We start from the raw sequence: 22,392 nt of genomic DNA, 5'->3' as shown, positions 1-22,392 counted from the left end.
CTTTCTTCTTCTTCTTGGCTTAACGACCTAACAGGTCACGCCGGCCATTTCTGGCTTACTAGACTTATTTTACCACGTAGCCGGATAGTCAGTCCTTGCTACGGGGGAACGGTCCGGATGGGATTTGAACCCGGTCCGGCCGTGTGGACTGGCGCCGTTTATCACATGCACCACCGGACCGCCCCCTTTGCCCCCGCCCTTTGCTTTTTGCTTTCTTTGCCTTTATTTACACGTTTTTGGCATTTTAGTTTTGTCAGAAAATTCACGGTTTTAGGACACACTCCCATGCCCAGCGTTTGGGCTTAATTAAATTAAAATTAATTAACTTGCCAAATGAACAAATTGATTAACTTAATCCTAATGAATAGACAGTACAAGCGCTGAATATCCATCAGTAGAGTATATGAATGCACATATTAAAATTTTAATCTTACATTGTCTACCACCTTCTTTTCATTAATGCATCGTTCTTTGCATCCAGCAAAAATAGTCGTTTTATAGATCAGGCATGATCGCTTGCTAAAAAAATGCAATACAACGAATCATTATCAGTTTGCTTGGATAACATTCACAAAATGATAATCGAAAATTTGATTTATAAGATGATCAGCTCTGATCAATTATTCAACCAATTTTTGGGGCCTCAAATATTGCGTAATGGCAGAAAAGCAATTTATTGGAGCAGCTCCAACCGAAAACCGTACAAGAAAGACTACAGAACGCTCTTTTGCAAAAATTGTGGTTTTATTTTTGGTTACGCGATTTTTTTTGCATTTGCCTGCTCCTACGTTGTCTGTTCTAAACAAATTTTGTTTTGGGCGAGCAATGACTAATAGCAAGATAATGCAATCGGTGTAAAATCCAAAATGTCTGGGAAACTTATCAAATGTAGCTTTAATGTGTGTATGTATTGCATCAATTTGGTGACCATTGTTCAACGAAACAGCATCACATAATGGAATGCAAGGCATGACGCCCACTAACATCTTAACAGCGTCTGTAGTTCAAAAGATAAATTGGAAACTTTCTCTCACGACTGATGGATATAAAAAGGTCAACATTTGGCTGCCAGGGCCATTGGTATAGTTTTGTGCAGTGTTGTTAACATGTTCAAAATCAACCTTCTGTTTGCATTAACCCTATGTTGTACGGTCGTCGGTATACAATGTGATTTAACTGGTGGTTGCGATTGCCGAGCGATCATGACCAAATTGAAACTTCTAGTAGGAGAAGAAACGGTTAAAAGGTAAGTGGTTTGGACAGTAAGATGGAAATCATATTTCTGCAACGTGTAGAAAATCATTCTTGCAACGTTCATGACGATGTCTACAGATCCTGCGCCGAAGTTCCCTATTCGGGAATTTACACCATTCAACCGGAAAAACCCTTCAAGGAACCGATGAGCGTGCTGTGCGATCAGGAGTACGATAGAGGAGGATGGATCGTGATTCAACATCGCTTTGACGGATCGACGAACTTCTATCGCAGCTGGCAAGAGTACAAGAATGGATTTGGAAATCTGGAAGGAGAGTTCTGGTTGGGTCTGGATCGTATTCACCAGTTGACCGTTTCACGACCACATGAGTTAGCAATACTACTGGAAGATTTTGAGGGTAAAAAGGCATTCGCCAGATACAATCTGTTCGAGATCGGAGACGAGAACGAAAAGTATGAATTGAAAAAGCTTGGCGCACATTGTGGAACGTTTAACGATTCGTTGGTTAATCAAAATGGTATGAAATTTACCACATTTGATTCGGATAATGATTTTTGGTCAAGTGGAAACTGTGCGGTCAAAGGTAGTGGCGCTTGGTGGTACCGCAGTTGCCACCACAGGTACGTTACTAATCGATGTTTTGGTGATATAGAATAATGAGTCGGGCTTGCAAAGCTTGTTTATTGGCTGATGGTTCGAACAGAAGAGAGCGACCGCTTCGATGCGACGCTCTTACATGCATCGATGCGTCGCTCTTACATGACACGCATTGTCATGTACTACGCAACGCGTTTATATTGTGTGGTGGTGTTCTTGATGTTGAGACATAACTCCTCCGGGGGTAAGTGTGTTTTATGTCCGTGAACGCGTGTGATATTATAAGGGACGAATTACAACGCGGGTTACAAACAAGAACTTATATTTTACTTAAAACGTGGATAAAACTTGCGTACACGACCGATCGCTTGGGCTCCGATTGCGCCATTCCGAATTCTCCCTTCGACGCCGAAGGACCGTTGACCTGCCGAGCCCTCCTTGCACGACTACATCGACACGTTGACAGCTTAGCTGTCAACGGCGAGCAACTGGTATAATAAGGCTCGGCCAGGCTGGATCACAACATCTCCCCCTCTTTAATAAAGCCGATACGCGTCGAACCTACGCGGGAATCTTCTAAGCCTAGAAGATCGGCGTGGTGAATGAATCGGCGGTCGATCACGGATGGTCCGGGATGAGGTTGGCTCCGGACTGACAATGGAGTGAGGCTGCGACGATATCAGCGGTTCTGCCGAAGGCACCTCGTCAGGCGATGCCCGTTGATGATCAGGAGAGGAATTTACGTCGTGTGAACTGCCTACTAGGAAGTCCAACGGTAGATGGTTATCAGCCGAATAGGTATCGAGACGTTGGCCACTAATTAAACGTTTGCGAAGCTGGTTAATGTGCCGTCTATGCATTTGCCCGTTTTCACTCTCGATCTCGTACATAACGTTGCCGATTCTTCTAGCAATCTTACCGGCAATCCACTTCCATCGATTCCGGCAGAACATTTTGGCGAAAACAGGATCACCGCGTGTAAATTTTCTTCCGTAGTATGGCTCTTTCACGTCTGACGATGACGGCGGTCTTAGCAACTCTAAAGTTGTTCTGATGTTTCGACCAAGCAGTATGTCGGCCGGCGTACGCCCGTCAAGGCCAGGATGCGGTGTCGATCGATATGATAGAAGAAAGATTTCCTGTGCTTCGTCAAGAGAAATCGTATCTGATCTAATTTTCCGTAGGGCACGCTTAAAGGTATCCACGAATCTCTCTGCTTGCCCGTTCGACTGTGGATGAAATGGGGCCGTAGTAACATGCTCTATGCCGCTGTGTATGCAAAATTCACTAAACGCTTCGCTAGTGAATTGCGTCCCATTATCGCTGATTAACTTGTGCGGCATACCGAAACGTGCGAAAATGTTTCTCAGGATCGAAATGGTAGCAGTTGCGGTAGTAGATGACGTCTTCACGATTTCCGGCCACTTAGAGAATGCATCAACAACGATTAGAAAATAGTAACCGTCCAGTGGTCCGGCGTAGTCGATATGTACACGCTCCCATGCTTTTGACGGTTTCGGCCATGGCTGTGACTCGACGAGGGGAGGTGATTTAGCAGCTGCCATACAGGACGAGCAGCTGGCTACGCGGTCTGCTATATCGCTATCCAACGCAGGCCAATATATATAGCTGCGTGCTAACGCTTTCATACGCTGGATTCCTGGATGCCCTTGGTGGAGTTGGTTTAGACATCGCAAGCGTAGCTTCTCAGGGATGACCACTCTCTCCCTAAAAAGAATACAGCCTCCTACACTAGACAAAGCTTCTTTTCTGTTGTAGAAACCCGATAGGTCTGTTCCGTATGACTCATTGCGCGGCCAGCCTTCACGAATATATTTTTGTACCTTGCGCAGTAAGGGATCAGTCTGTGTGTGTTGCTCGACATCTCTGAAAGTAAGAGGAAATGAGTAAATAGCATTCACCACAACAGATCTTACATCATTTTCCAATTCGAGGCTGGCTATGACATATTCGGGTTCAGGCTTTGCATGATTCCTGATCAGCCTGGACAGTATGTCAGCATTCCCAAAATCGCCGGTGGGTACATATTCGATGGTGAAATCGTACAACTGCAACGTCAGCGCGAAGCGTTGCAGCCGATTTGCGGTGTACACTGGAATGCCTTTCTTGGAACCGAAAATTCGTAGCAGCGGTCGGTGATCGGTTTGAAGGCGAAACGGTCGACCGTACAGCATCTTGTGGAACTTCGTTACGGCAAAGATGATGGCTAACCCTTCTCGATCTATCTGACTGTATTTTTCTTCGGCTTTGGTTAGCGCTCGTGAAGCATGCTGTACGACTTTAGTTGTGCCATCCGGAAATCTGTGCGAAATGGTGGCACCCAATCCGATCGATGAAGCGTCGGCTGCTACGATGATATCCGCATTAGGATCATAATGCGTGAGAAGAAGATCCGATGACAAAATTCTCTTAAACGCTTGGAAAGCCTTTGCGCACTGCTGATTCCAATCAAACTTGTTTCCGTCTTTTAACAAGTTATCCAGCGGATATCTTAGTTCTCGCATTTTAGGGACAAACTTGCCATAATAATTTATAGCACCCAAGAAGGATCGCACGCCGCTTATATCGGTGGGAGGAGGAAGATTGGTTATAGCCTCTATTTTAGCAGGGTTTGGCCTAAGACCATTACGATCAATTACGTGTCCGAGGTAATTTATTTCCTTCAGCTTTAATGAGCATTTATCAGCTCGGACGGTAAACCCATACTCCTGAAGGCGGCGGAATAGTTTGTCCAAATTGTCATCGTGTTCTTCTTCCGTTTTGCCTCCGACCACGACGTCGTCCATGTAGCCCGAGGTTCCTTGAAGTCCTGAAAGCATCGCGTCCATTATCTGCTGGAACGCGGCTGGGGCTACTTTGATGCCGGGAGGAAGGCGGTTGTAGTAATACAACCCACGATGCGTGTTTATGGTTAACAAAGGTCGATACTGTTCGTCGATCTCGACCTGCAGGAAGGCATCGGAAAGGTCTATTTTGCTAAACCATTTACATTGCGCCAACTTAGCGAAAATGTCATCGGGCAATGGGAGTGGATACTCATGCGATTGGAGCGCGGAATTCAAACCTGTCGAATAATCTCCGCAGATTCGAATTTTTCCATTGGCCTTCCGGACAACCACGATAGGTGCTGCCCATTCCGCATGATCAACAGGGGTGATGACATTCATTTTCTCCAGCCTATCTAGTTCCTCGTTGACCGTACCAATCATTGCATACGCGACTGGTCGTTTATTGCAAAATACCGGACGAACGCCTTCCTTCAGCTGCAGTTTAACTCGTGTCTTGGTGCAGCGCCCTGCACCTTTGAAAACCGCTGGGAATTTTGCTTCAAGATCCTTTACGAAAGGACTGGATCCTAGCATGTTGCAAAAAACATCCATAGGGATAGAACCGAGATCGAAAAGTTCGATCATATCAGCGCCAAAAAGCTTGAGATCGGCCGGTGTCACCCGAACGGTAGCATTCAAGCTTTTCCCTGCAACCATGATTTCTGTTTCAAATTCCCCATCCAGCTGAAGCGCATCACCGGACGCTGTTTTTGCGGAAACACTCGCTGGAGCTAATGAAGGCTGACCTAAAAGTTGCCACAACGGGCGACTTATAACGGTGATATCGGATGCCGTATCTAGCTGCAAACGCACATCCTTTCCGCAAATCCTTATGCCGATGAATTTTCGCCGTTGGTTGACCTTGCAAACATTAACCGTCACAAAACGTGTAGCTACCGAAGCGCGCTTTTTAAAATTACCGAACCTTTTTCTGCGTCTTGAGGTATTGCAGTAACCTTCGCGATGCCCACATTTTCCACAATCTTTGCATTTGTGAGAGCCGTATGAGCACTCTCTCACCCAGTGTGGTTCACCGCATAACCAACAGGGCCTTGTTGGCTTAGCAGATGACGTTGATTCATTTGGCTTGTATTGCGAAGGTTTGTGTTGGTGCGTAGCGGTTCGGTCAGTTCGAGGCAACGCACTTGGCTTCGTTTTCATGCTACCTTTGTGTACTGCTAGGACCTGTTCGTTTGTTTTCGTACCGATCATCACGCTATCCCCTTTTACATGCTTTAGGCGGCGGCATACGGCTGCCAAATCATCTAGCGTGACGTCATTTCGCTCCTCGACACGTGCGAGCAGTCTTGTTCGGATTTCGGCATCAGCTTCGTCTTTCAACCCACACACCAATATCAGGCATTTAAATTGATGCTCGGTCATCGCTGAAAAATTAAAATCAACACATGAACGGTTCACGCGACAGATGAATGCAAGGATGTCTTCTGAGCGCGTTTTAGTCAATTGCATACAATTGTATCGCTTGCTCACGGTTGATTCCTCGCTGCCGAAAAGTGATTTTAAAATATCTACGGTCTCCTCGAACGATACATCTCGCGGACAACGAGGCAATATGTAGTTAGAGTATCGTAAATGCTCCACTGTGCCCAGCTTCCGGAGTAACAGCCGAACCTTAGCCGCATCGTCGAGTCGGGAGGCGTCCTGTTTGAATAAATCCTCGTGACGTGCATACCACGTTTCAAACGTTGCGCTGGATTCAACCTCGTACCGAAACTCCGTCAAACTACGCGCCAAGGATTCCATAATAAGCTCGGGCTGTTGCGGGGTAAAAGGCTGCTGTTGATGCGAGGATTCCGGATTACACTGCGTCGGCCGTATTTGCATCATCTGCGACATCATTTGCTGCTGCTGGGACATCTGTTGTTGCATTAACTGCAACATCTGATACATCACTGCACTTTCCGGGTTTTGGGTTAACGATCCCGGCTGCTGAAACGATGACGCTCCGCTATACTGCGATGGCGGCGGTGGGCCTTGCGTCGGAGGAACGAAAAGATGAGATGGACCAAAGGGGCCGGTGCGCGTCAATGATGATCTCCGCGCATCGTCTTCGCTCGCATCAGATGCACCGTTATCGTTGGTGCTCATCTTTCGCTTTTTGGTCGGTGGGCGCGGAATTTTCGTTTAACAAACACGATGGACGTTCACGAGATAAAATATGCACATTAAAATGTTTATCACAAAATAGTTCGGTTTTTTTTTTCTCGTCGCCAGTTTTATGTCCGTGAACGCGTGTGATATTATAAGGGACGAATTACAACGCGGGTTACAAACAAGAACTTATATTTTACTTAAAACGTGGATAAAACTTGCGTACACGACCGATCGCTTGGGCTCCGATTGCGCCATTCCGAATTCTCCCTTCGACGCCGAAGGACCGTTGACCTGCCGAGCCCTCCTTGCACGACTACATCGACACGTTGACAGCTTAGCTGTCAACGGCGAGCAACTGGTATAATAAGGCTCGGCCAGGCTGGATCACAACAGTGTGAAGACGTCCTCGTCTGATGTGGTGCGGCTATGCAAATACCTTATGATTACATTCATTTTAGTTCATTTTTTTTTTCAAATTACGTTATAATAGTTATACTTAATACTAGCCCTGCATAGTCCCTAACAATTTAAACCTAGCAAAAATTATTTGTATTAATTTCAATTTATCCTGAGAAGATTCCATAATTCCGAGCTATTCGAGTTCTTTACCTTTTCAGTCGCTTAATCTTATTTTTGTGACGTTTTACTCCTCTATTATTTTCAAAAGTTCTGTCCTTAACGTTATTAGCTGTTGTTTTGTTTGCTCTTGCTTGCGTTTTTGTCCTGATGTTTGGTTTTACAAACACATTTGTAGCTTCATTTACAATAGGCGGATTTTCTCTTTGATCGTTTTTGTATAATTGCCGTTTTGTAGCTATTTCTAAGTTTTGTTTCGCATCGCTAAACAGTTGGTTTGCTGTTTCTAGTATTTGAGCTGGGTTGTGGTGGTTTGTTTGATTGAACATTAGTTCATTAGGGGTATACTTTGTGGCTGAATGAATTGTATCGTTGTATAACGCTACTGCAATCCTTATTTTTGATTTTACGTCACAGCCTTCGTGTTTGTGTTTGTTTGTGTTATAAATTTCAGTGATGGTGCAATGCGTTTTTTCTATCTGCCCATTAGATTCCGAACATGAAGCGTATTTCAATGCCACACCTAATGATCCTAAATAATTTTTCAATTGTACTGATCGAAATGTTGTTTCGTGATCCGTTATTATTTCGTTGGGTACACCATATTGTGCAAAATATTGCGATAGCTTTCTTTGTACCTGAATAATGTTCTTATTTTTTATGTGTAACATTTGCAAATGTTTCGTAAATGAATCGATTAAGGACAAGAAGCTTGTATGGTTTATGATGTAAATATCCATGTGTATCCGTTCTAATGGTTTGCTTGCATCAGTTGTCAGGATGAATGGTAAATTGAAGTTGGGGTATGCTAACACTTGATCTGAGATAATAATTTCTTTTAGTTCTTGAAACGCTTTAAGATACAGTTCATTTTCAATGTTAATAATGGAATCTTTCTTTAGACAGTTGGATAGGGGTTTAGTGATTTTTGCATAATCTCGTATGAATCTTCGATAATATCCAGTTAACCCTAAAAATTGTTTAAGTTCTTTTTGCGTTGTTGGTAATTTCCAATTTGAGATTTTTTCTATTATTTCGGGATTTGGTTTGACACCATCTGAACTTATAATATGGCCTAGAAAATGAGTTTCTCTTTTAAGGAATTCGCACTTGTCCAGCTGAATTTTCAAATTAAAGTTTGCTAATCGTTTAAGAACTCTATCTAAATTTTCCAAATGTGAAGATAGATTATCGCCAGTCACAATAATATCGTCTAAATAAACGAAACAAATAGATCCAATGAGGCCAGTTAGAATATGGTTCATCATTCTTTGGAAAGTAGCAGGTGCATTTTTTAGGCCGAATGGCATTCTGGTAAATTCAAAATGCCCCTGTCCTGTCGAAAAAGCTGTTTTTTCCTGATATGCTGGATCCATTTGGATCTGATGGAAGCCAGATTTCAAATCTAAAGTAGTGAAGTATGTTGACTTTCCTAAATTATCGAGGATCTCTTCAATTTGTGGAATAGGAAAACGATCGCTTACTATCTTCTCGTTAAGTTTTCGATAGTCTATAACGACTCTAATCTTTTTTCTCCCTGAGGCGTCTGTTTTTTTAGGTACCACCCAAATTGGTGACGAATATGGACTGTTAGAGTGGACGATAATTTCATTGTCTAACATTTCCTGAATTTGTTTCTCTACATCTGCTTTAAAATGTTGAGGAAATCTGTATGATTTTGAATACGTTGGTTCGTTATCTTTAGTAACTATTTTGTGCTTTATAACACTAGTGGAAGAAAGCTTCTCGCCTTCTTTAAGTAGCACTTGAGAGTTTTGAATAATTGTGTGAAGTAACTTTTCTTTTTCTTCTTGTGAAAGATGTTCTAGTCGGATTAATGATTCAATATTTTTTTTATCTAATCCTTCACAATTCCGTATAGTAATAGGTTTAATTGTTTCGAAATTGTTTACTTTTAAATCAAACGTTCTCATATCGTTTGGGTGTTTTTGGTGAAAACTGAGAATATTTATGGTTGATTTGCCGTTTTCTGCTCTATATAAACCTGGTTTAATAATGCAATCTTTGTAAAGAGTTTGAAAACATGGAACTAACCAATCTCCATCTTTTTGTGTATTAATTGTAATGAAATGATTAAATACTTTTTTCGATGGATAGTATTTAATGAACGGGAAAATAATTTCGTTTATAATAATAACTTCTTTTTTATAATCAATTATGGTCTTATTTTGTGCAAAAAAATTGGAACCAAGAATTCCGTCGAAAAAATCGTGAAAATTTACTAAGTAGTATGTTTGTTTTGGTATTCCAAAACCGAGTAAATTAATATGACCCTTATTATGGACACGATGCTCGCCAGTTATGTTCTTTACACACGTGTTCTTTATTGGAATACATAAATGATCCGGAAGTATACCTGGTCTAAGAATATTCTTATTTGAGCCAGTGTCGATTAAAAGTTTTAAACTGTCACCTGATTTTGAATTTATACAGTTTATGTACGGGAGGTAGTCTAAGTTGGATTGGTTGCCTTTGAGATTTCCCAAAAATTTGCCAAAATTTCTGTTTCTTCGCCTTCTGAAACATCGGCTTCATGTGAAGGTATTTCATTATTGTTGACAACATTTTTATTGATTGTTAATCTACTTCTAACAGTCGGATCAACGTCCATTTTCTCGGTCGGAGCTTTATATCGATTTCCTTCTATTGGCTTAATTTGAGAATGTATTTGGCCTGTGCCCCGCGACTCTGAGTATAATTTTTTTGTGTCTGCATTTGTTGAAAAACTGTGTATTTTACTCGCACTTGGTTTTTGATATTTTGTCTGGGTTAGATGAGAGGAAATTTTCTCATTTGCTGTAAATTTACAAAGGAATGCATATGCACTCTCAAGATTATCCGGTTTTGCTGCTTGGGCGTAGCCAAAATACGGATGTTTGAGCCCGGCGATGAATGCAGCTAACACATCTTCGTCTATAAATTTAGAAATCGCCATCCAATGCTCACTATATAAATTGTTTTGCCTAGCAATTGTTTTAATATTATGCATAATATCCTTTGTCTTTTTATGGTACGCGTGAATGGTCATTTCATCGCTTTGTTTGTTAGACCAAAGCTGAGCTTTATAGGTGGCAAGCTCTTGACGATCTCCAAAAGCTTCTATAAGCACTTTTTTTACATCATCGAAATGCAATGGATTCCCTGCAAGACAGAGCGCATCTTTAGCATTTCCGACAATTTTGTTCAAAATTGATTGTACGTAAATTCCGTACACCTGGCTACTAACGACATTCTCAAATATTTTTAGTGTATCTTCGACCACTGTTATCCAAGATTGCAATTGCTTGCGACTGCCATCATAGGCAGGAATTGATTTAATCGGGTCAGGAATACGAAAAACATCACCATTTATATGTGACGGTTGAACAGGCACCGTAAGCGTTTGTTGAGAACACGTGCTTACAGGGTTCGATAACCTTTGTAACATAACCTCGTACGATTCCTGTCTAGCAGACACTAGTTGAATATTTTCGGTTAATCTGCTAACCTGTGATATCAATTGCGATAACACATCATTTGCCGCTTGTGTCTGCGGTTGTGATTCTTCAAGGGACATTGCTCCTAGATCGAGATCAAAATTCGCTATCGGAATATGCGCTAAGTCGCCTGAGTCAAGAGAGTTTACACTTCCACTGTATTCTTCCTCGCTTACGGGATCACGCCTAGCAAATAAAATTTCAGGAAGGTCACTCATGAAATTTCAAAGCGAAAACAAAACGCAAACTAACAAGAAGCACTGTATTTAAGATTTTGCGTCTATCTGGTAGTGCGCACAAATCTGTTTCGAGAAAAAAAATACGCTCGAACGCTCTCTGTTCTGCAATCAGCCTGCAAAAAAAAATGTGTTCGTGTTGAATAACAAAAAAATAATTTTTTTTGTACAGATTTTGCGTCTATCTAGTAGTGCGCAAAGATCTATTTCCAACGCGAAACACCTTAACTTTCGTCCTTAGGTCAATGACCACACATAAAAGATTCTTTAGAAAGCACGTGGTTACAGGGCGGCGGCACCACAAGTCACCCGAGCTTTGAAGATCACTCGGAGATGAAATCACGCACTATTTAAAACACACGCGGATTCCGGGTACACTTACACAAAGATTCACTGTTTCACTGAATTTAATGTGAATTGAACTGAAATCTTTTTTTGCACTGTTTTTACCTGTTTTCCACTAGCTAAATCCTACCGGCTGCGCCAATAATGAGTCGGGCTTGCAAAGCTTGTTTATTGGCTGATGGTTCGAACAGAAGAGAGCGACCGCTTCGATGCGACGCTCTTACATGCATCGATGCGTCGCTCTTACATGACACGCATTGTCATGTACTACGCAACGCGTTTATATTGTGTGGTGGTGTTCTTGATGTTGAGACATAACTATAGTTTCAGAATTACCATTTGAATTCTCTTTACAGTAATCTTAATGGAAAATATCTTCGCGGAGTAACGAAAGAATATGCAACTGGAATGATATGGTTCTATTTTCGAGGGGATCACTATTCACTAAAAGTTTCAAAAATGATGATAAGGCCAATGAACGCTTAATTCATTAATCAACAATATGAAAAAAGGCAATATACCATAAAAATTGAGTAAATGTATCAACGAAGTAAAACTGTAATTTGTTTACCGGTAAACCGATTAATGAGTATATATTAATGCATAATTGAAATGCAAAAAACTGTGCTTTCTTTATGGTTTTATTCACGAAAGACGGAACCCGTTAGTTGTACTAGAATACCTATTAGTTACATCAGGTTATTCCACCCTTTTAAGGCCCTCCGTATAACAGTTACACACTTGCTACGTACGTTTATCATAATCCATTCGAAATTATCGACGCGCAAGCCAAAATTGAGTGAGCACGATCGCCCTCATGCCATCAGGCATCTTTCTGTAGTCATATCACATACAAGACTCCTAACGTACGATTGCATGCCTATCGCTCCGAAGCTAGCTCCGGCCCTACCTCGAGTGCATTAGCGTTTAGCCCGGAATTCGCTGATCGTTACGGTATGCCTTGCGCGGTTATGTTTTATGGAGCATTTGAGTCACGAGGTTGTCAAGTGTGACTCCAAACATTATCATAACATGCCCACTCAAGATTGAGTGATCAGTGATCAGGTGGATCTTGGGCGATCATTTCAATTGATCTCCTACCGATAGTACAACAATGCTACGTCGACCACTCAAAGCATTGAAGCATTAGCTCCATCTATCGGTAACTAACGGGTGTAACCGAAGGCTCACGCACGAACCACATCTGTTCCGTTAATCGTGTGGGATTGTCGCATAACGATGGTCGCACTGGTGAGGTTTATTTTGAACTGGGCCTCTATGACCGATCACATGGAAGCAAATTTTGAAAGGACTGTAAGAAGGGTAGGATCATTTCTGGAGCCTCTAACTACTTCCCCGTGGGGTCTTCCGCATACCGTTACATCCGCCACGTGGATTGTCGCACGCGTATACTATTGTTGACATATGCTGATTAGTATTTTTCGGGATGAAACTAGATTTACCATGCCAGCTATTAACAAATATGCTCACAGATAACGTTATCTTATCATTAATGCATCTTCTTCTTTACATTAAAAATGAAACGAAAAGTACCGCCGTGAAGATGGATATATAAAGAAGCTGTACTTTATCATAAGAGCATTCTGTAACATACATTGTTCATTGTGACATAATGTTCCGAAAGTCTTTGCTAGTAGTTTTATTTGTTTGCTGTGAGCAACTCATAGCTCAAAATGTTGAACATTGTTACCAGCTACAATGCAATACGACAGTGTACAGTTCCTGCAGCAAGGTCTCCGTGTCTGGTGTGTATAAGATTCAACCAGAAAAACCTTTCAAAGAACCGATGAGCGTACTGTGCGATCAAGACTACGAATCCGGAGGATGGATTGTGATTCAACATCGCTTTGACGGATCGACGAACTTCTATCGCAACTGGCAAGAGTACAAAAATGGATTTGGAAATCTGGATGGGGAATTCTGGTTGGGTTTGGATCGCATTTATCATCTGACAGTTTCACGTCCACATGAGCTGGTAGTCCTTCTGGAAGATTTCGAAGGGGGGAAAAAGTTTGCTCGATATGATCATTTTGAAATTGGTGACGAGAGCCAAACATACAATCTTACCAAAGTGGATGGATATTCGGGCACGGCCGGTGATTCGTTAGCAATGTCGAAAGGAATGAAGTTTTCTACCATCGATTCGGATAACGATACATCGAAGGAAAGCTGCGCAATATATCACACTGGTGCATGGTGGTACGCGAGTTGTCATAATAGGTAATTATTCTTCTTTTACATCTGTAGTGTAAAACACTAAAATACAAATATCATTCGTTTTCGTATGATTTTAACACTTGGCAGCAATCTTAACGGCAAGTACTTGCATGGAGTGACGGCAGAATATGCCACCGGGATGGTATGGAGAACATTCCGTGGATTTAACTATTCACTGAAATCAGCAAAAATGATGATAAGACCCAAAGTTGCTTAAGCTGGAGCTACTACAAAAGCTGAAACAAAATGAAGATGTACAAAAAATAAACAATTTATTTTTTAAACATTGATTAAACTGAGTGTGTAAACATTCAATTTCATACTTTAATATATGTGTTAATATAATATACGCTTTAATATACGCCCAGTTTCAAAATTTAATTTAAATCTTACTATTAGTTATTGCGTAGGGCAAGAGGTATCTAATTTGATTGTTAAATATGTTCTATTTGGTTGTTTAAACCAACTCAAGGTAAACAGTAAATTGCCAAATTATTTGCTCAGTAAAGGCATTCTTTTCTTAGAATAAAGTAGACATAACAAGATAACAAGTAATGTATGATTGTATAAGTACACAAAAAAGATAGATAGGTTCGGCTGTTCATTTTTTTCAAACAAAAACAAACCATAAAACATGAATAACATCATAGAGCTGATAAGAACCAATCAGCATGTGCCAACAGGCTAAGGTGAACATAACATTAGCAAAGTCAAAATCATAAACGTTTATCAAAGTTGGCGGGAGTATAAGAATTGGTATGGGAATCTGGTAACAAACTTCTGAATGAATACCAATGGTCAGTGTCGGTTTCACATGAGCTGGTAGTTTTATTAGAGAATTTATATTGCAACATTTTCTTTGAATACACGTTTTTGTTTATTTAGATCATATTGAACTTTAAATAATTAAATACACAATAAGAAATGACAAAAGAAAATAATTTCTTAAAACTGGTGAGAAACCCGATAAACAATTTTATATTCTTATAATTTCGTTTCATAAGAATGTTTGTTTGTCTTATGTTTCGTTCGTTTAGAAACATCGTCTCATAGTGTAGAACGTACATTCAAAAATATGCACTTATCTCATTTGAACTTTTTTTTCCTTCCAGTGAGTTTGTTCAGCGTACATAATCAACACGCTTTCGACACCGTTCGGACAGTTGCATACCATTGCTTTAGCTACCAACATGTCGAATGTGAAACTTTTGTTAACGTTAGCTTTGTTTTATGGCGTTTTGGATGTACGCTGTGAGTTGAGTTCCTCAATTACATGTGCTTCTTCAAGCGGATTCGCCTTTGAAATGGTAATGGCGAAAATGCAACTGTTGGAGCAGCAGCTGATCGAAACCCGTCTTGAGACGGAGGAAAAGATTACGATTTTAAGTGCGAAAATTGATAATCTTATTAAAACCGTTGAAAATCTGGCCTGGATTGCACAGCAGACGGGAGAAACTGTGAACCAATTAGAATTAAATGGGAGACACGTTGGACAAAATCTCACCGTAATAAAAAGTGATCTTACCAATGTTATCGCCGAACAGAAGCTGTTGGTAACGAGCGATCAATTGAGGGAATATCTTTCTCACCGATGTTTCAATGGATCGATCGTGCCATTCGTGAAGGAACAACGCAGCAGCAAGTACACGTCTTGCAATAAGATCCCTTTTCCCGCTTCTGGAGTGTACATCATCCAACCGGAAAAACCCTTCAAAGAACCGATAACCGTGTATTGTGATCAAGAATACGAATCCGGAGGATGGATTGTAATTCAAAATCGCTTCGACGGATCGACAAATTTCTATCGGAGTTGGCAAGAGTACAAGAAAGGGTTTGGTAATTTCGACGGTGAGTTCTGGTTGGGTTTGGATCGTATTCATCAGTTGACAGTGTCGGGTCAGCATGAGTTAGTAGTGCTGCTGGAAGATTTCGATGGCAATAAGACGATCGCTAAATACGATCAGTTCGAGATAGGCAACGAAAATCAAAAGTATGCGATCACGAAACTAAGCGGATATTCGGGTACGGCGGGTGACTCCATGGACAATGCGAAAGATATGAAATTTTCTACGTTTGATTCTGATAATGACACGTGGAATGATAAGTGTGCAGTATCTTACGCAGGAGCATGGTGGTATAGGGCTTGCCACAAAAGGTACGCATAAGAGTATAAAGAAGCTTTATACCATTTCCAAACGGTTATTTAATTATAATTTATTATTTCTGTATAATATTACGATTTCTTTATGCTTACAGCAATCTAAACGGCAAGTACTTGCGAGGTGAAACAAAGGAATATGCCTCAGGAATGGTGTGGCAGACGTTCCGAGGGCATCGTTATGCATTGAAATCATCGAAAATGATGATAAGACCTACAACAGCGAATTGAAAAGTAGTTTTAAAAATACTAGTAAATCTTATTTTTTAAGTTGGAATATTGTCACCAATTTTTTTTAAATACTATTTGAGCTGGGGGAAATATGTGTTCAAATAAACTGAGATTGAAAACATTTAAAATCTCCTCTACTTTGAATCGATTCATTATTGAAATATCACAATGGTTTTTGATATGTCTACGTTTGAAATTTTGTTTAAACTTTTGCGACTTCAACAAAAGTATTATCCTAGCTTCCGATGACACAACAGCAGTTTTGTTGTCTAATCGTTTCCAAGCTCCGTAGATCGTGGTCTGAAGATGAACACAAGAGTGTAAGAATTCGTGGTTAGTGATTAATCTCCGATCGTTTTCTCTTTAATGCTAGCTCTTTCCACAATCCTTAGCACAATATCTACGATCTCATCATCAAACAACCTTATTTGCGATTTATTTTTAATTTGTATAGATATGATAAGAGTACATATTCGCTTTAGAAATCTAACATCTTCCTATTGTTTTATGTTTCGTACATATAGTAATGCTTGTTATAACAGCAAGGGCATACTATATCCTCTTCAGTTATTTTCTTCAACAAAAGTATTATCCTAGCTTCCGATGACACAACAGCAGTTTTGTTGTCTAATCGTTTCCAAGCTCCGTAGATCGTGGTCTGAAGATGAACACAAGAGTGTAAGAATTCGTGGTTAGTGATTAATCTCCGATCGTTTTCTCTTTAATGCTAGCTCTTTCTACAATCCTTAGCACAATATCTACGATCTCATCATCAAACAACCTTATTTGCGATTTATTTTTAATTTGTATAGATATGATAAGAGTACATATTTGCTTTAGAAATCTAACATCTTCCTATTGTTTTATGTTTCGTACATATAGTAATGCTTGTTATAACAGCAAGGGCATACTATATCCTCTTCAGTTATTTTCTTGCGTCGGTTGTAGGGTCCCGGCCCCGTTATAAGGTGACAAACAATCCTCCTATCCTCCCCCGGGTCGTCGCAACCAACGAGTTTTAGGGTCTCCGAGGATTGGCAGAAAGGACCTCCAAAAATGGCTATTGAAATAAGTTTATTTTAACTCAAATAATGCTTTAAATTAAAAAAAGTATAAAAAATAAAAACAAATCTTTAAAAAAATTTCAACTCAAAAATCTCCTAAGGCTCATTTTTGCACCAAGTTTTGCCTATAACTTGGTCGGTATCCAACAAATCACCAATCTTTAACTTGTGGTCAATAGATGGCACCAATGACTACATTTTCTTCTTGGACGGCCATGCTCTCAGATGTCTGTGTCGGAAGTTATTCGAAGAACCAAGTTCCATACCCTGTTTGTGAAAATGTCAAATTTTCCTCATTTTTGCACCAAGTTTTGGCTATAACTCGGTCGGTGTCCAACGGATCGCTAATCTTTAACCTGTGGTCGATAGATGGCAGATGTCTGTATAGATGTCTCAGAAGTTTCTATAAATATGCCATTCTCCTAAGGCTATAATAGCCTTAGGCTTTTTTTTTAATAATTTCGCAAAATTTATAAATTGAGGCATTTTTTTTGGAGTTTGTTGCAATAGGTTTCTTTTCACTCAAATAATGCTTTAAAAGAAGAAAAGAATTAAAAATTACAAAAAAATAAAAAGAAAAATTTTCCACCTCAAAATTTCATAAGGGGTACCCCTTACCATTATTTTGAGCAATTTAGAAAAAAAAAAATTTGCTATTTTTTAATGCGAAATTGTTGCAATAAGTTTCTTTTCACTCAAATCATGCTTTAAATTAAAAACAAATAAAAAATAATAAAAAAAATTAAAAAATCTATAAATTTGCCAATCTCTCGCTCATTTTTGCACCAAGTTTTGCCTATAACTCGGTCGGTGTCCAACGGATCGCCAATCTTTAACCTATGGTCGATAGATGGCACCAATGGCTACATTTTCTTCTTGGACGGCCATGTCCTCAGATGTCTGTATAGATGTCTCAGAAGTTTCTATAAATATGCCATTCTACTAAGGCTGCAGCCTTAGGCTTTGTTTTAAGATAATTTCGCAAAATTTATAAATTGAGGCATATTTTCGGGAGTTTGTTGCAATAGGTTTCTTTTCATTCAAATAATGCTTTAAAAGAAGAAAAAAATTAAAAATTACAAAAAAATAAAAATAAAATTTTCCACCTCAAAATTTCATAAGGGGTACCCCTTACCATTTTTTTGAGCAATTTAGAAAAAAAATAAATTTGCTATATTTTAATGCAAAATTGTTGCAATAAGTTTCTTTTCCCTGAAATAACGCTTAACAAACAAAATAATAAGACAAACCCATGATTTTTTACTGATGGAAGTAAACCTAAATTAAAAAAGTAAATCATTTACAATCAACTGTAATATAAATAGAAACAATTTCCTCAATGAAGCGAACGTGACTCAAGATGCACAACAAAACAGCAGCAAACCTTATCTTTCCAAAGCACGTGAGGACACTTGAGAATGGGACAATCGAAGACACCAGCACCAATGTGTACAATGTCCATACCTAAACGTCACTGTAATGCTAGAGGAAGTAAGTTTGCGAAATACGTTAGTGCTTCAGTCAGCTCCAGTGCAGTAAACTTTCATTTTTATTTGTATGTGCTCCATGACTCACTCGGCCCGAATTAATGATATTTATAGCAGTGTGTATTAGCTTTAACATAAAATCTGATCATCAAATCTCTGTCTTTTGTTTTAGTTTTTATTGCAGAGATAATCAATGATCAAAGTGTACTAAAAAGAAAATTACGTACAAATGTTCTAGCGTGTAAAGGAAAGGGGATTTTTTTACTAAAAGAAAACAAGCAAATCAACAATCACACGCTCAGATAAGATTGTCTTATCAATGCTGTGGTCGCTTCTTGAAATTCATTGAGAAAAGACACGATCAGACTTGAACGCGTCTGATATAAAACGGGAGAAATGGTACAGTGATTGGCAGTGTACTTACATTTATTAACGGGTCACTATGTTTAAAAAGTGTTTGCTGGTTGTGTGGTTAGTTTGTTGTGAGCAACTGATCGCTCAAAATGTAACCAATCTGTTACGTGGTGAGGTAGATCAATGTGGATATGTGTTAAGTTTAATACTGAACAAACTTAATACGATGGAGTACCGGATCATGGAAAAGGAGCTTCAAATTGAGCAAAAGCTAAACAATATAAGCTCCATGATTGAAAATTTTAAGCAACCAGAATGTAATACAACATCCCTTCCGGTGTACAACCATACAAAGGAGCAAATGTACAGTACGTGTAGAAAGGTGCCATTTTCTGGCGTGTATAAGATTGAGCCGGAAAAGCCCTTCAAGGAACCGATAACCGTGTATTGTGATCAAGAGTATCAATCTGGAGGATGGATTGTGATTCAACATCGCTTTAATGGATCGATGAACTTCTATCGCAACTGGCAGGAGTACAAGAATGGGTTTGGAAATCTGGATGGGGAATTCTGGTTGGGTTTGGATCGTATTTATCAGTTGACCGTCTCACGACCACATGAGCTGGTAGTGCTGCTGGAAGATTTCGAAGGCAACAAAACGTTTGCTCGATACGACCATTTCGAAATCGGAGGCGAAAGCCAGAAATACAATCTTACGAAAATAGACGGATATTCGGGCCCGGCTGGTGATTGTCTAGGCAATGTGAAAGGCATGCAATTTTCTACCTTCGATTCGGATAATGACTCGTGGGAGGGTAACTGTGCTGTAACTTACACCGGTGCCTGGTGGTACAGCGCTTGTCACACCAGGTAACTATTGTTTTATATTTTAATTGTTTAAAACAAAAAAAAACGAATCAAATATCATTCTCATGCTGGATATTATTTCACACTTTTGCAGCAATCTCAATGGAAAATATTTGCGTGGAGAAACGAAAGAATATGCCACCGGGATGGTATGGAGAACATTCCGAGAGTATTTTTATTCCCTAAAGACGGCAAAAATGATGATACGGCCCAAATTCGCTTAAGTGGAAACTGCTACAAAAGGAACAATAAAATGAGAGCTATGAAATAAAGTACATTACTGGATTTCTACTTCATCCTCAGGATATAAACAACAAGTCCGCAACAAAAAGTCCGCTGCACAATTTGTATAGCAATTTGCATATGAAATTAAAAAAAATCACAGCTGACTTGGGTTTTTGTATAATACAATTTTGCAGTAACAAACCTTTACGCGATAACAAGCTAAGTACAGTTGTGTGAATCCCCAGAGAATGAAGGGAAAAAAACACATTACGGTCTATAAAGTGGCTAGCTGATAAGAACCAGATTTGGCGAAAAACGAAGCAACAATTAGCATGTGTCGAGTGGCTATGCTACATAGTGTAGGGTTTAACGCATCTGTGAAGGGAAAGATAAAAACGCGAGCACTCAAACTGTCGTTGCTGGAAGATGGATATCAATTTGAAGCAAAGTATGATGCAAACATTGAGCCATTGTAGCAAAAGATCACTAAAACCATACTTCATACATCTCAAAAAAAAAATAAAAATAAAGCATGCCAATGATGACCCTTAGACGAAGTGACTTAGACTCTTTGACATTAACAGGCTGCACTAATGTTAATGAACTGATCGTCTAAATCAGTACATTAGTGGATCAGTCTGTGTTTGAAGTTCATTTCTGATTTAAGTGTCTTTCAATAGCTTTTCAGTTTGTGTTGCTTATAGGCAGGAAGGACCATCGTTTTCCTCTTTCTGAGTTGATCGAACAGTGACATAAATCTATCTTTATCGGACAGCGGCAACTGGAAGGATCGAGGATCTGCGGTTGTCATTGATGCCGATATGATCAGATGGAGATCTTGGAAAATTTGAAACATCCGTCCAAGGTAAACGATCAATTGACGGAAACAAAGAATAAGCATCATTATCAAAGAGAAGAAATCGAAGAGAACTCCGCATACTATCCGAGGGGAACCCCAAAAAATGAGTGCAACCAAGCTGTAGTTATCGGCAAAAACCCCAATTTACAAACGTTCCGGGGAACTTTTCAAATGTAGCTTGAATGTATGCGTATACAGCATCAACCTAATGAACTGTATGTACAGAAACGATATAATACGATAGAATAAAAGAAATGACGCACACTAACATCTTAACAGTGTCTGTGGTCAATCAAACGAAAAATTTGACATTCTCTTTGAAATACTGAGGGATATAAAAAGGTTTACATTTAGCCGACAGCTTCATTGTTACAGTTACACCAGTGTTATCAACATGTTCAAGATCAATCTTGTCTTCACGTTTACTCTGTGCTGTACCATTGTTGGTATACAATGTGCTTTAACTCCAGATACAACGAAAGCGGTTCAAGGTGGTTTCGCCTTCGAAATGATCATGAATAAACTTCAAACTCTAGAAGATCGTAGCATTCGAAATGAAGAACCCATGGTCAAAAGGTAAGAGGATTGAGCCGTAGAATGAAAACCATTATGAAGAAGAGTAAGAAAATTTTTAAAAATGTGCGATAATTTCTACAGATCTTGCGCTGATGTTCCCTCGACGGGTATCTACACCATTCAACCGGAAAAGCCCTTCAAGGAACCGATGACCGTGCTGTGCGATCAGGAGTACGATACAGGAGGATGGATTGTGATTCAACATCGCTTTAACGGATCGATGAACTTCTTCCGCAACTGGAAAGAGTACAAGAATGGATTTGGAAATCTGGAAGGAGAGTTTTGGTTGGGTTTGGATCGTATTTATCAGTTAACAGCTTCACAACCACATGAGTTGGTAGTCCTCCTGGAAGATTTCGAAGGCAACAAGACGTTCGCCAAATATGATAAGTTCGAGATTGGAGACGAGAACCAAAAGTATGTAGTCATAAAATTAGGTGAATATTCGGGAACGGCTGGTGATTCTTTTAGTGGCACAAAGGGGATGAAATTCTCCACATTCGATGCGGATAATGATGCGTGGGGAAAGCACTGCGCAATTGCACAAGCTGGTGCCTGGTGGTACGATAATTGTGTTATAAGGTATGTTTACATTCGGTAACGGTATGGTGACGAATTGATTAAATGGCTTGACTTTACAGGAGTGGTGGAATGCAAACGGCTCAAAGTGTATTCGTTCGATGGAACCAAAGGCTAGTCGAAAGTACGACAAACAAAAGCAACCTCAATGGACAATATCTGCGAGGAAGTACAGCAGAGTTCGGTGCGATGGGATGGGAAACTTTCCGTGGGCAGCATTATGCACTAAAAGCATCTAAAATGATGATAAGACAAAGGAAGGCTTAGTTCATTACCTTCGTGATTCTCTTATTGAATAAAGTCCCATAACTTATCAGCAACAG

At 39.9% G+C, this 22,392-nt stretch overlaps 6 protein-coding genes across 6 annotated transcripts in view; 5 read left to right on the top strand and 1 right to left on the bottom strand.

Moving 5' to 3' along the window:
* Positions 1-22,392, bottom strand: part of LOC125770927 (Down syndrome cell adhesion molecule-like protein Dscam2) — a 369,720-nt gene that overhangs the window by 28,823 nt on the left and 318,505 nt on the right. The window lies entirely within an intron of this gene.
* Positions 685-12,077, top strand: LOC125771006 (ryncolin-1-like). The gene is made up of 3 exons (XM_049441180.1): positions 685-1,246; positions 1,333-1,836; positions 11,788-12,077. Exons 1-3 carry the CDS (start codon positions 1,107-1,109, stop codon positions 11,915-11,917), a joined length of 774 nt encoding a protein of 257 aa, XP_049297137.1. The 5' UTR covers positions 685-1,106; the 3' UTR covers positions 11,918-12,077.
* LOC125771013 (ryncolin-1-like) lies at positions 12,809-13,943 on the top strand. The gene is made up of 2 exons (XM_049441187.1): positions 12,809-13,672; positions 13,757-13,943. The coding sequence occupies exons 1-2, from the start codon at positions 13,065-13,067 to the stop codon at positions 13,884-13,886; spliced, it is 738 nt and encodes a 245-aa protein (XP_049297144.1). The 5' UTR covers positions 12,809-13,064; the 3' UTR covers positions 13,887-13,943.
* LOC125770980 (ficolin-2-like) lies at positions 14,715-16,623 on the top strand. The gene is made up of 2 exons (XM_049441144.1): positions 14,715-15,824; positions 15,926-16,623. Exons 1-2 carry the CDS (start codon positions 14,860-14,862, stop codon positions 16,056-16,058), a joined length of 1,098 nt encoding a protein of 365 aa, XP_049297101.1. The 5' UTR covers positions 14,715-14,859; the 3' UTR covers positions 16,059-16,623.
* On the top strand, positions 18,998-20,105 carry LOC125770990 (ficolin-2-like). Its single transcript, XM_049441160.1, has 2 exons — positions 18,998-19,833; positions 19,925-20,105. The coding sequence occupies exons 1-2, from the start codon at positions 19,052-19,054 to the stop codon at positions 20,052-20,054; spliced, it is 912 nt and encodes a 303-aa protein (XP_049297117.1). The 5' UTR covers positions 18,998-19,051; the 3' UTR covers positions 20,055-20,105.
* On the top strand, positions 20,610-22,389 carry LOC125770993 (ficolin-1-like). The gene is made up of 3 exons (XM_049441164.1): positions 20,610-21,490; positions 21,572-22,072; positions 22,132-22,389. Exons 1-3 carry the CDS (start codon positions 21,309-21,311, stop codon positions 22,334-22,336), a joined length of 888 nt encoding a protein of 295 aa, XP_049297121.1. The 5' UTR covers positions 20,610-21,308; the 3' UTR covers positions 22,337-22,389.

Source organism: Anopheles funestus, chromosome 3RL (genome assembly GCF_943734845.2).
Source record: "Anopheles funestus chromosome 3RL, idAnoFuneDA-416_04, whole genome shotgun sequence".
Classification (NCBI taxonomy): Eukaryota; Metazoa; Arthropoda; class Insecta; order Diptera; family Culicidae; genus Anopheles; species Anopheles funestus.
Note: the sequence above shows the minus strand (reverse complement) of the source record. Positions and strands in the feature narration are given on the sequence as shown.

Excerpts from the sequence above, each read along its gene's own strand:
- LOC125771013 (XM_049441187.1), top strand. The coding sequence starts at position 13,065 with ATGTTCCGAAAGTCTTTGCTAGTAGTTTTATTTGTTTGCTGTGAGCAA. Across the intron at positions 13,673-13,756 it reads TACGCGAGTTGTCATAATAG|CAATCTTAACGGCAAGTACT; the intron begins GTAATTATTCTT and ends AACACTTGGCAG.
- LOC125771006 (XM_049441180.1), top strand. The coding sequence starts at position 1,107 with ATGTTCAAAATCAACCTTCTGTTTGCATTAACCCTATGTTGTACGGTC. Across the intron at positions 1,247-1,332 it reads GGAGAAGAAACGGTTAAAAG|ATCCTGCGCCGAAGTTCCCT; the intron begins GTAAGTGGTTTG and ends CGATGTCTACAG. Across the intron at positions 1,837-11,787 it reads TACCGCAGTTGCCACCACAG|TAATCTTAATGGAAAATATC; the intron begins GTACGTTACTAA and ends TTCTCTTTACAG.
- LOC125770993 (XM_049441164.1), top strand. The coding sequence starts at position 21,309 with ATGTTCAAGATCAATCTTGTCTTCACGTTTACTCTGTGCTGTACCATT. Across the intron at positions 21,491-21,571 it reads GAAGAACCCATGGTCAAAAG|ATCTTGCGCTGATGTTCCCT; the intron begins GTAAGAGGATTG and ends TAATTTCTACAG. Across the intron at positions 22,073-22,131 it reads TACGATAATTGTGTTATAAG|GAGTGGTGGAATGCAAACGG; the intron begins GTATGTTTACAT and ends TTGACTTTACAG.
- LOC125770990 (XM_049441160.1), top strand. The coding sequence starts at position 19,052 with ATGTTTAAAAAGTGTTTGCTGGTTGTGTGGTTAGTTTGTTGTGAGCAA. Across the intron at positions 19,834-19,924 it reads TACAGCGCTTGTCACACCAG|CAATCTCAATGGAAAATATT; the intron begins GTAACTATTGTT and ends ACACTTTTGCAG.
- LOC125770980 (XM_049441144.1), top strand. The coding sequence starts at position 14,860 with ATGTCGAATGTGAAACTTTTGTTAACGTTAGCTTTGTTTTATGGCGTT. Across the intron at positions 15,825-15,925 it reads TATAGGGCTTGCCACAAAAG|CAATCTAAACGGCAAGTACT; the intron begins GTACGCATAAGA and ends TTATGCTTACAG.